The sequence below is a fragment of the Schistocerca piceifrons genome, chromosome 4 (genome assembly GCF_021461385.2).
Source record: "Schistocerca piceifrons isolate TAMUIC-IGC-003096 chromosome 4, iqSchPice1.1, whole genome shotgun sequence".
Taxonomy (NCBI): Eukaryota; Metazoa; Arthropoda; class Insecta; order Orthoptera; family Acrididae; genus Schistocerca; species Schistocerca piceifrons.
In genome coordinates this window covers 197200245-197211552 of record NC_060141.1, presented here as the reverse complement: position 1 = coordinate 197211552, position 11308 = coordinate 197200245, and the positions used below count along the sequence as shown (strand labels likewise).

The window sequence follows — 11308 nt, the reverse complement described above, 5'->3', positions numbered from 1 at the left end:
TTAAAAGGGGAAGCTTAATGCGGCGCACGGGCCCTTTGAGGACGCGTCCTCCGCTTTCATTACGAGATCAATGCACTGTTTCCAAAAACAGTCTCTCGCTGCGCGGCACACACGACCCCGCCGCCTGAGTATTTTCTCGGTTATATCACCTGGTAGTCGCTGTAAGGTCAGACAGGCGTTTAGTAACTAAGTCCTGCTGTGCTGAGCTAGCTGTATGCAGGCCACGCAGAACAAAAGTGCAATCTCGGTGCTACGAAATGTGTAGAATAAAATTAAAAACAGCAAGATATAGCTGTGTGTTAAGATTTCTTGAAGTCTTGATCGCAAGAATAAATTAAGATACAATCTGGCAATAGTCGGTTCCGGTTGACTGATAACCGCCAGCGGATCAAATTTACAAAAGACTCATTTTCTATGTTCAGCCGGCCGTGGTGGCTGAGCGGTTCTAGGCGCTGCAATCTGGAACCACGCGACTGCTACGGTCGCAGGTTCGTATCCTGCCTCGGGCATGGATGTGTGTGATGTCCTTAGGTTAGTTAGGTTTAAGTAGTTCTAAGTTCTAGGGGACTGGTGACCTCAGATGTTAAGTCCCATAGTGCTCAGAGCCATTTAAACCATTTTTCTATGTTCAATGCTGGCCGCAACATGATCGTTACGAAGTTCAACTAAGAATCGAGCACACTACGGAATCTGTGCCTATGTACAATGTTGGCCGTAACAACATCGTTACTGAGTGTAACATACCAATAATAAAGAAGTTGATCGAAACATAGCTGCTAACGTTTAAAACGATCAGCTGACAGTTTGAAACGTTAAGTCATTTTTTTTTAAATTATTGCTGACGTGCTACACTCACTAACGATGATACAGGCAACATTGTACTTAGGTGCAGATTCCTTGGCATGCGTGATTCTAAGTAACGACGTTGTTAGTAACGGTGTTGGTAGTCAACAGTATACTTACGTACTGATTCTTTAGTAACCACGCTCTGATTTACAGTTCGTAACGGTTCAAATGGCTCTGAGCACTATGGGACTTAACATCGACGGTCATCAGTCCCCTAGAACTTAGAACTACTTAAACCTAACTAACCTAAGGACATCACACAACACCCAGCCATCACGAGGCAGAGAAAATCCCTGACCCCGCCGGGAATCGAACCCGGGAACCCGGGCGTGGGAAGCGAGAACGCTACCGCACGACCACGAGATGCGGGAACAGTTCGTAACAATGATGTTGTTGCCAACATTGTACACACACACTTTTTCTTTTGTAAGCTTGGTCTTAAGATGGTTTCGAATCAACTGGAAACGATTATCAACAAATCGTCATTTTATGTTTTATTTCTTTCAAAACTATTAAAAAAATTTAACAAATAAATCAGGCCTCTGTATCTCCGACCATCGACGATGGCGGGTGTCGCAAGTACATGTGCGTGTGAGAGTTGCGAAATTACACAAAAGGGAGTGTTTCAAAATTACTTACCCGATTTCATCGAACTATATCTTCTACACGAATGAAGATAGAAACTTGGGCTGAATTTTAACTTACGTGCAGGACTACAAAGTTTTAATCTCAAAAGCACCATCCGATTTTACGAGGGTGCTTATTTCACGTGTGCCAACGACCTCGCAGCAGTGGGGCTTGGCTAGCACTTCGATGGGGCACCGTCCGGGTCTGTTGAGTGCTGTAGGGAAGCGGAGTGCACTCAGCCCTTGCGAAGCCAATTGAGGAGCTGCTTGATTCAGAAGTAGAGGCACCGGTCAAAACAACTGATAATGGCTGGGAGAGCAGTGTGCTGACAATATGGCCCTCCGTATCCTACGGGCTGAGGAAGACACAGCGGCCGGTTGGTGCCGTTGGGCCTCCATGTTCTGTTCAGACGATATTATTATTATTATTATTTTTATTATCCTTATGTATACACATATAACCTTGGGGTATTTTCTACAATTCTCTCTCTCTCTCTCTCTCTCTCTCTCTATTCGTTTAGTCGGTTCCGACTCTTCGTGACCCCATGAACCAAATCACGCCACTTTTTCCTGTCTTGCACTTTCTCCCGTAGACTTTCCAGGTTGGAACACATTGCTTCTGTGATTCCACCGATCCATCTCATCCTCTGACGTCCTGTTCTTCTAGTTCCTTCAATCTTCCCCAGCATTAATGTTTTTTCTACAATTAGGTAGATGTTAATCAAAATTGTCCCTTACATTTGCGAGCAGGTCTGCAGTTACTGCGTTCCGGCTGTTGTTAAGCGACAAGGCAGTTCACACAAAGCTTTTGCACGGGGAAACACACAGACGGAGTCTGTCAAAAAACAAAAATCACATACTGTGAGACCAGGATACTTGGAGACCAATGGTGCAGTGCGAGGTACTCCACTTACAGCCTACCAGTTGTTAACAGTTCATGCTTAAGAAATGCTCTTAGAGGCAGGAGCTCGTGCAGTAGTGAACCGATCTGTTGAACAAAGAAATTTTCGGCATTTTTTTTACAACTGTGTTTTGCGCGAGAGAACGAACGAAATAACTGCAGTAGGGAAATCACTACGATTCGGGAAGTGCAACTGCCGCCAGGATGAACTTTCAGTTTCGAAGAGTAAGTTCAAATTTACCCAAGATGCTGTCTTCTTTCATGTAAAAGATATAGCCTTGTGAAATCGAATCTCGTTGAAACATCCTGTATTTGAAAGTACAGAACAACATCTGGAAAATAGGAACAAAAAATTAATTCCATAGCTTAATTTTTTCTATCCCTTTTGATCCTTTGTGGCACAGAGACAGCGACCGGTCAAATATTTGCCAAGGAAAATCGCCAAACAGCCGTGTGTTTTGAGAAGTTATTTTATTTACACAGCCAGTTTCGGCATATTAATAATGCCATCTACAGGTCTTTATGTTCTCCATTATACAAGCAATTAGATGTATGGATACTTGCATACTTGAACCATCAATATCTGGGTTCCGTGATTTCACTTTTGCAGTGTTGAGTTGTTGTCAAATCTTCGAAGTAAACATTCCAAAAACGAATTCACGGAATCCAGACATTAATGGGTCCAGTACACACAGCATGTGATTTACGTGGAGTGCACAGCGACCTGAAGATGACATTGTTGAGATGCCGAAACTGATCATCTGAATAAAATAACTTCATAAAACATGGGGCTGTTTGACGATTTTTCTTGATAAAAATTATTTTTTCGAGATGATAAATGAAATTTGATGAGCGTCCCTCGAACAATCGGCACAGTATACATGTCACTGACTGACATGCGACTTGGTCGGTCGCTGATTTACTCGCAGTCCCGCACAGCGCACTCACCGCGAGGAGTCGATTTTGACCAGAAAGTCTCGCGTAAAGCGGGCGCCAGGGAACAATGCCGGTAAGTGGTAACGTAATTAGGCGCGGAACAGAGCTCAGCAGTTGGTCGGTAACAGCGTGCGAGCGCAGCGAAGGAAGCGAGATGCGGAGCGCCCGACGGAGGGTCCGCCCGGCACCGGCAGAGAGAGAGATAAACTGCCCCCGCACGCCAGCCAGCCCTTTATCCTTCCGCGCAGGCGGGTCGGCCAACCATCCGGCAACGCTCGCCGTTATCCCTTTAGCCGCGACCCGATGTTTTTGGAGCGGACGCTACAGTAATAGCGACAAAGTGCGCGGCGCCACGTAATTTAGGGCGGCGAACGAGCGCGGGGGGTATCCCTATTATACAGAGGGAGCGCCCGGCGCGGCGCGCGCGCGCAAGCTGCGGTGGTGGGGCGCCGCGGTGGAGCGGGAGGCGGGAGGAGGGGAAAGCGGGCCGGCTATCAACAAGCAAAGCTAGCAAGTAGGGGGATGATGATGTGTTTGACGCCACTACTGCTACCGGCGGTCGTTTACAGAAACACTGGCGCTGCTGTGTGCGCTGGCGCGAGTTAGCGGGAGAGCTAGACAGCAGTGTCGAAGCGGGCCGCGGGGAGGGGGGAGCGTCGCCGGCGGTGGGGGAGAGGGGGGACGCGGCGGCGCTCGGCGTTCAGTAACGCGCGGGCTGCCGACGGGGCAACATCTCAGCGCGCACCGCGCCCGCTCTGTCGCCGCCAGTCAGCCGCAACGGGCGCGCGCGCTCGCACAGTGTCTCTGTCTCCCTCCCACGCTCGCCGAACAGCTGAGTGTCACCGCCTCGTCTGGACGCTAAAGTGCGCAGCACTGCCTCACGGCCGCCGTACGAGGTAGTACACGACGCCGACAGAAGCTGGTCGTCTCTTCCTGGAGTGAGTGCGTAGTCGACAGCTGTGCTGTTCGGCCCGAAGGGGAGCGTATTATCTAATCTCGAGTGACATTTGAAGGCGGGTGTGATCGCCGAAGTACAGTGCAACTCGCCGCAGTAGGGAGCTCCGACATACTGTTACATCTGTAATGTACGTGCGACATACGTCGTTTGTTTACATTGCGTAATTGCCTCCGGAAGCACCTCGTACGGTAGTACAGGTGAACTGCCCCTTCTGTGACTGTGACAATAATGGACAGTACAGTGTCGTTGCTCCACTACAGTGAAACAGTAGAGCTTTGCGGGTGATACAGCGTTTACTCGTCATACGAAAAACACCTTGTGTACGAGTGTGCATTTGTTTTTTTCTTTTCTCGTGTGCTTTCGTCAGACAGAGATTCGAGACCGTTATCTGGCATGTGGAGCGCGAAATTACTCCGCGCCTGTGACACATTAATTAACAGCGAGTAGAACAGCTACGGTTGTTACAGGTCTCCATCTGTGTGCCTGGCTACCCCCCACGGGAGCCGCGTACACGAGTGCTCGCACTCTCGGCGTGTTCTTCGAGTAGTGACAGCGGCGAGCCTGTGTGCGTGTGCGGTAGTGCGAGCTCCTCTCTGTTTTTTTACCGATACGACTGGTGTGTGCGTGCGGTAATAAATCGTCGTGTGAGAAACGGCAGTGCCGTGTACAACGTTAAAAAGGAGCAAAGGGAGACGAAAAACAACAACAAACGGGAGCGTTTTAGCCCGGCCGCCGCAATAACCATGCATCATCTTTCTGAAAGCGACGTGTGCTCGTAGACGAGAAAGAGCATCCGGCTACATTGAGAATCCGGACAGCGGTCGCCGGGGCAGTTAGCGTTTGATGTGCGCTGTAATCGTCGAGGCCGGAGGGAAGCGCGTCCAGCAGCGAGCCGCGGCAGTCGGTAGGCCGGCGACTGCGCAGTCTGGGCTGCGAGAGCGGCGCCGGCCAGCGGACAGCGGCGCCGCCCCCGGCCCGCATGCAGTGACGGCCGCCGACCTGCGACAGCGGGACCAGCATGCAGCAGCCGCACCAGCCGCCCGCCAAGCAGATGCCGCTGCCGCTGCAGCACCACCCCAGGGACGCCGCCGTCGTCCTCGCCAACCACGCCACCAACAACGCCGTCGTCAAGGGCAAGTCGCTGGGTCACCACCAGCACCTGCACCACCACCACCACATCCACAACAATAACAACAACAATAACAACACCAGCGGTATCGGCGGCGGCGCGCTCAGCCTGAGCGAGAGCAGCTGTAGCGGCAGTCCGGGCAGCCCGGGAGAGGCGTCTCTGAGCGCGTCCATGGCGGCCGCGACGTTGGAGCTGTCGCAGCCGGTGGCGGTGTCTGCGGCGGGCGCCGTCGCCGTGGCCGAGGCACCGGTGGCGACGCCGACGCCGCGGTCGCAGCCCCAGCCGCCTCCGCCACCCCCGACACCCTCGCCGGCGTCGCCCGTCGTGACGCAGCAGCAGCAACAACAACACCTGCTACAGCACTTGCACCAGCCGCCGCAGCAGCTGCTCCACCACCACCACCACCAGCAGCAGCACCACCACCACCAACAACAACAGCAGCAGCAACCTGCCGCCGACAACACCGTCTTCGTCAACTCGTGGCACCCGCACGTGTACGGCAAGCCGCCGAGGACGCCGACGCCGCACCTCATATCGGACATCCTGGGCTGGGGGCGGAGACCGTCGCCGCCGCAGCAGCCGCCGCCGCCGCTGCCGCCCCCGCCGCTCCCGCACCAGCAGCAGCAGCAGGCGGCTACCCAGCTGGCACCGCCGCCACCGGCCCCCACGCACAGGCCGACTCTAGTGGCCCCGACGCCCATCCGCGCCACGCCATCCCCGTGCGTGACCGCCATGCACAACCTGACCCTGCTGCAGCCGCCCCCGCAGCAGCCGTCGCCGGCGCTCTGCAACCCCCTGGCGCCCGTCGCCGCTTCCGCCGACGAGGAGCTCAGCAACGAACCGCTCAACCTGACGACCAAAAGCCGCGACGCGTCGCCCACCTCTTCCGTGGGCTCCATCCGCACGCTGACGCCGCCCGTGGTGCCGTCGCCCGCCCCGGGGAAGCTCCTCCTGCCCAACCACCGGCTACCGCCTTTCCGCGAGCCTCCGGTCAACGGCGTGGAGGCGGTCGTCACCATCCCCACGGTCCGCGGACCCCCCGGCGCCGCCGTCAACGGGAGACCCGGTGCCGACGTCGGCGTCGTGACGCCTTCCGCCCCCAAGGGATCTGCGCACCGTGCCGCCCCCAAAGGTAAGATGCCGCCACGGTACACTTCACCCCACCCACTATATCCGCAGTCAGCGTACTCAGTTTAAAAGCGAATGATGAAGCGTGTTGACGGTGGTGTCGATAGGTGCTTGAAACGTGTTTTGCCAGGGCAATGAGTATCTGAAAACGCCAGCGTCTGACTAGCGAAACAAGACGAAAGAAATTGATGAATACATTACCGGTGGCAGTGTTCTAATGCATTCATCGCAAGGATCGCAGTGCCGTGTGTAGGCGATATCTTCGTTTGCTTAGTGATATGGGGCATGGAATATCATGATACAGTATGTGGACCAAGAGTCTCATCGCTTCTAACATTTCCTAATTGCGTCCAGATAGCGAAATAATGTTTTGCCAAATGATGCTAAGCAAATGGGCAACTACATTGTTGTAGAGTTCAGACTTGAAACTACTTTTACCACCGATACATGTAAGCAGCTACAGCATTCTTTTTTTTTCCAAAAGAAAACTTCACTTTCTTTTAGTACAAGTGGTAGTTCATGAAATGTAGAGCGCAGTGACGTAAGAAATATCTGCGTTTACAGCAATACCTTGAAGACTGAAAACGTTCTGACGCTGGAGATTACTGTCAGACTGGAGGTTCGCGTCTTGTGCCAATTAAACGTAGCCAACAGTGCTGTCATGATAGATTTCGCCTTCACGTGAAGCGAACACTCCAGTTTTAACTGTGAAACACGTCTTCCTGACGAGTGACATGTTGTATATCATCGTATCAATACGTTTACGAGTAGTCGAATTCCGTCTGGAAAAGTACCTCGCTGCGTTACAAAGTGTGGTCGCTTCAGTATATCAGTACATATTAACCGTAAAGAGGATTTTAAACAGTTACTTAAAATGATTTGCGGAAATCCTTTTCTGATACATTGAACCGATTATGGAATATTAAAAGTGCGAACCTCGTGAAAAATGTACGTGATCACTGTTTGATGCTAATATAGTCATCTTAACTTTTAATAGAAGCAATCTTCACGTGCGTGAGATATCGATACAGCGCGACATCATTTAGTTATACGACCGCCAGTTATCAAGCGCAAAAAAGTGTATTAACGAATAAACAGGCAACATTCAGAGAAAAGGCGCGTGATAGGTTTCCGATTTGTTTATTTTGTGCAAGAGCGTCGCGAAAATGCACGACGCAGTGCGATTGGTGAGAGTTACACTGTAAAATTTCCATTAAATTTCTGGAGCGTAAGTTCCAAAACAAATTAAGAAATATATTAACGATGTAGGAAAAGATAGATTGCTACTTACCGTGAAGATAACACTTTAAAGTTGCAGACACACACACGGCTGACTACAGCTGAAAGTGTAATCCTTACCTAAGTAGCAACCTTACCGTTTCTTACGTAGTTGATGTCCCTACCGGGAGTTTCTGTTATAAAAAGTATAGGACGCTCACACACATAATCTCGAGTATTTTTCATTACGGGCGAGGAGAGGAGAAAGAGAGAAAATCGTTGCGGCACATACCATAGGTAGTTTCTTGGTCTACAGTTTGTCTGCTGCTGTTGAGCACATGGCCAGATGCTCTTGGAGTGCTATGTTGACTTGGTGTGGAAATTCGCACTGCTAAATTTTTATTTTCGCCAAGCGCCCTACCTCATACATAGCAATGGATCGTCAGAGGCAAATTGCTTTCAATATTTTTTTCCCTTGTATCGCAATTTCCGTAATGTATACCTACAAAAAATCTCTCTTTTTGTAAGGCGAAATCAAATGTTGTCGTTGTCGAGTATTCCACTGGTTTTGGAGAAATGCTGTGCTTGTTTTGAGTGTTAATTTGTTTCGCGTGTCTGAGTGTACTGTCGTAAACGAAGCGGTGTGTGATATGCATTGTTTGTATTTTGGTGTTTTTTTAACGAACTGGTAATACCTGATAAAAATAAAGATAAGCAGATTTAGCTGTTGATGGTTTTAAGGACAAAGCGCGGAAGCCACCGTAGTATCTTTTTGAGCTCAGGTGGAAAGTGGATTAAGGAAATTCCTGTCTGGATTGTTCGAAATAAGAGACGACGTAGACGACAACCTGATGGAAATAATGAGTAGATGACGTCAACAAAGAGGCAGCCATGGAGGTCAGAAGATGACGGCTATAAAACGGGGAGAAATCGTTATCGAACAGTGGATGAAACATCTCGTGATACGTGGAATACTGGTTATAAACTGTGAGTGTCTGATTTCATTTAATTGCCCGCTTATTTCTTTATCGATACGACAAGCACTTAAGCAGAATTTCATGCAATTAAGAAGTTAACTTCTATATGTATATTTCCAGGTCGTTTGCGGTCTAACAAGAAACAGTTTTTATGTGTAGTGGCTGCATGTTTGCAGTACTTTTATTTAATCTAAGTGGGTGTCTTCATCGTGGAAAAGGTAGAAATAGGAAGAAGATATTTTTCTTGTTTTACCAGAGTAACTGGTTTAACGATGTGCTAAATAGACACATTATCCGTTCTAAGGATGACATAGCGTACTAGTCGACGTATTTGAATCGTCGTTGAGTTTCAGGAACGGGAGTACTTTATATACGTGATTCCGTAACATGTGTCAGACAAATTCAATTTGCAGTTCAGAAGCCGTGGCCGTTTTCTTCTGCATAATGCAGATTGTGTTCTTCATGAAACTGTAAAGAAAATCTTTCTTGCTACGGAAACGCGGCCAGCGAATTCCTTTGAAACTAATGCGCGAAAAATGTGACTGTTGTACTCCACAACTGTGTGTGCTCCAGTATAAGGCCATACGTAGGAACAGTGTGTGGAAGCGAGCCGCAGCTCTGCGTTCGCAACTTAGTGCAAGTTCCCTGACTCGTCTTGATGAGTAGTGCTGTGTTTACATCGGAGGGTGACAGTGTTTTTAGTTTTTATTGCCTTTTTATTTATTCTGTGTAATCATGTCTCCAGCGTACTAATAAAATGACACCGATCTAGAAGGTAAATTTCTAAATACGTTTACTTCATATGGATATGCTGCGCTGCAATTAAACGAGCTCGTGTGTGTAAATTTAGCGGACAATATACCAAATTTTAAACAAATGCGCGCTAAGTGTTAGAAGCAACTAGATGCCTGTCGACCTCATAGTTATATTTGTGCTGTGTCAACGTGAGCCGATATAAGCTTATTGTGCAGTGAAATGTCAAATAGTATAGTACCTAAACAATCTTAAATTCTGCTGTGAGACTTCTTTATGAGTCAGTTTTGGGAAATTTTATGAAACGACAAATTTTTAAATTTCCTTTTCTCCATGAGACAGCTACAAGGAGCTACGTCTCAGAAACCCTCTACAGCATGGGTAGCCAACCCGCAGGCCGCATGCGGCCTTAAACAAGTGCCACTGCGACCCAAGAAGCGAGTGATCAGGGGAAAAAAGTTTATGTAAAGTTACTATAAACTGAATACTTTCTATTTGAAACTCCCGCCAGACGATGGCATTCGCTCATTGGTCCACCCCGTTCTTTTTTTCTCAGTGGTTATTTTTATTACTCAGTTATGTGCGGCTCAAAAATACTCGTCTTCTACCAGTGTGGCCCAGGCAAGATAAACAACGGTTGTGCACCCCCGCTCTACAGCATCGTTATACCAAAGTTAAACTATAAATGCACCATACACGTGAATGTTCCCGTAGATACTTCAAATCTCCGGTACCTCGAGGAAATACAACCAATTGCTACGAAGGCAAAGGTGTCCGATATGCGATAAACACACTCCAGAATGATAAATCGAAAGTGTTATCCCAAGTGACGGAGAGACCAACTACTATGATATTGTCGAATAAAACTTGTTGACCTGTTGCATTCAAGATGTCGCCTGTTCTACACTTTCCTTCGTTAATCGATAGACACTATCAATCATAAGACTTGATGAAAAACAACTGTTTACAGGATGACAGATCAGGACCTAATAACCCGTTTCTGTGACACATTCAAGTTTTATTTACTTAGTGTGTATAATTAAGGACAGTATTTTGAAAGCGAAAGACCTTACCTTCGAAAATGACACACTTATCAGTTGAATAGTTTTTAAGTCAAAGCTGAAAATTAGCAGTTTATTAATTAGATCGCTTTGTGAAAGGAGAGTTTTTGAGAGATAAGAGTTTGGTATTCTCGAAATAGTGATTGTTGACTTTTGAAACCGGACTGTTCTCACACACCGAAAGCTACAGTTTCTGCAACATCAGATTTCTCTACTGTAAAATTCCTGATGTAATAACGATTCTCCGTTGGAGTAATAGGTACAATCAGTTACAAATGACAGCAAAAATTTAAAAAAAAAATGGTATCGTGTTAAGTGTTCTGCATACTTCGTTTGCTCGAACGAGCGTCCAACGTAGATTACTCGCACTATCGCTAACAATTGGTATCTTCTCTCCATAAATTCAGGTGGTTATCATTATGTGCTTTGAGACGAGTTAGTGACGCGTGCAGTAAAAATATTTTTGTGTGCTGTGCGAACCTGAATGAGAAAAGGGAGGAATGTCTAATTGTTTGAATACGGTGACCATGCGTTGGAAAATTAACACGTGTCTTCACTATTGTAATAACAGAAGTAGAGTTCAACAAAAAATATATTAGTTCCTGAGTTGACGACATATGTCGGTGCGGCTGCATCTCCTCCATCACTATGATTAGACGAATGCCAGTAATTAGTGGAAGAATATTTTGTGCACGGCCCTTGGTGGCTCTATCATTTGTAGGTAAAATAATATGTACTACATCAGTCCCCTCGTGTTGCAGAGTGGGGAAGGAAT

The 11308-nt window shown here is 48.1% G+C and overlaps 1 protein-coding gene across 1 annotated transcript in view; it reads left to right on the top strand.

The window, feature by feature from the left end:
- Nucleotides 1-5285: 5285 nt before the first annotated feature.
- The window catches only part of LOC124795728 (vegetative cell wall protein gp1-like), a 598084-nt gene continuing 592061 nt past the window's right edge, over nt 5286-11308 (top strand). Inside the window, exons 1-3 of the mRNA XM_047259811.1 lie at nt 5286-5404; nt 5480-5720; nt 5835-6528. Coding sequence (XP_047115767.1) covers nt 5286-5404; nt 5480-5720; nt 5835-6528 — 1054 coding nt within the window. The remainder of the gene's footprint in view (nt 5405-5479; nt 5721-5834; nt 6529-11308) is intronic.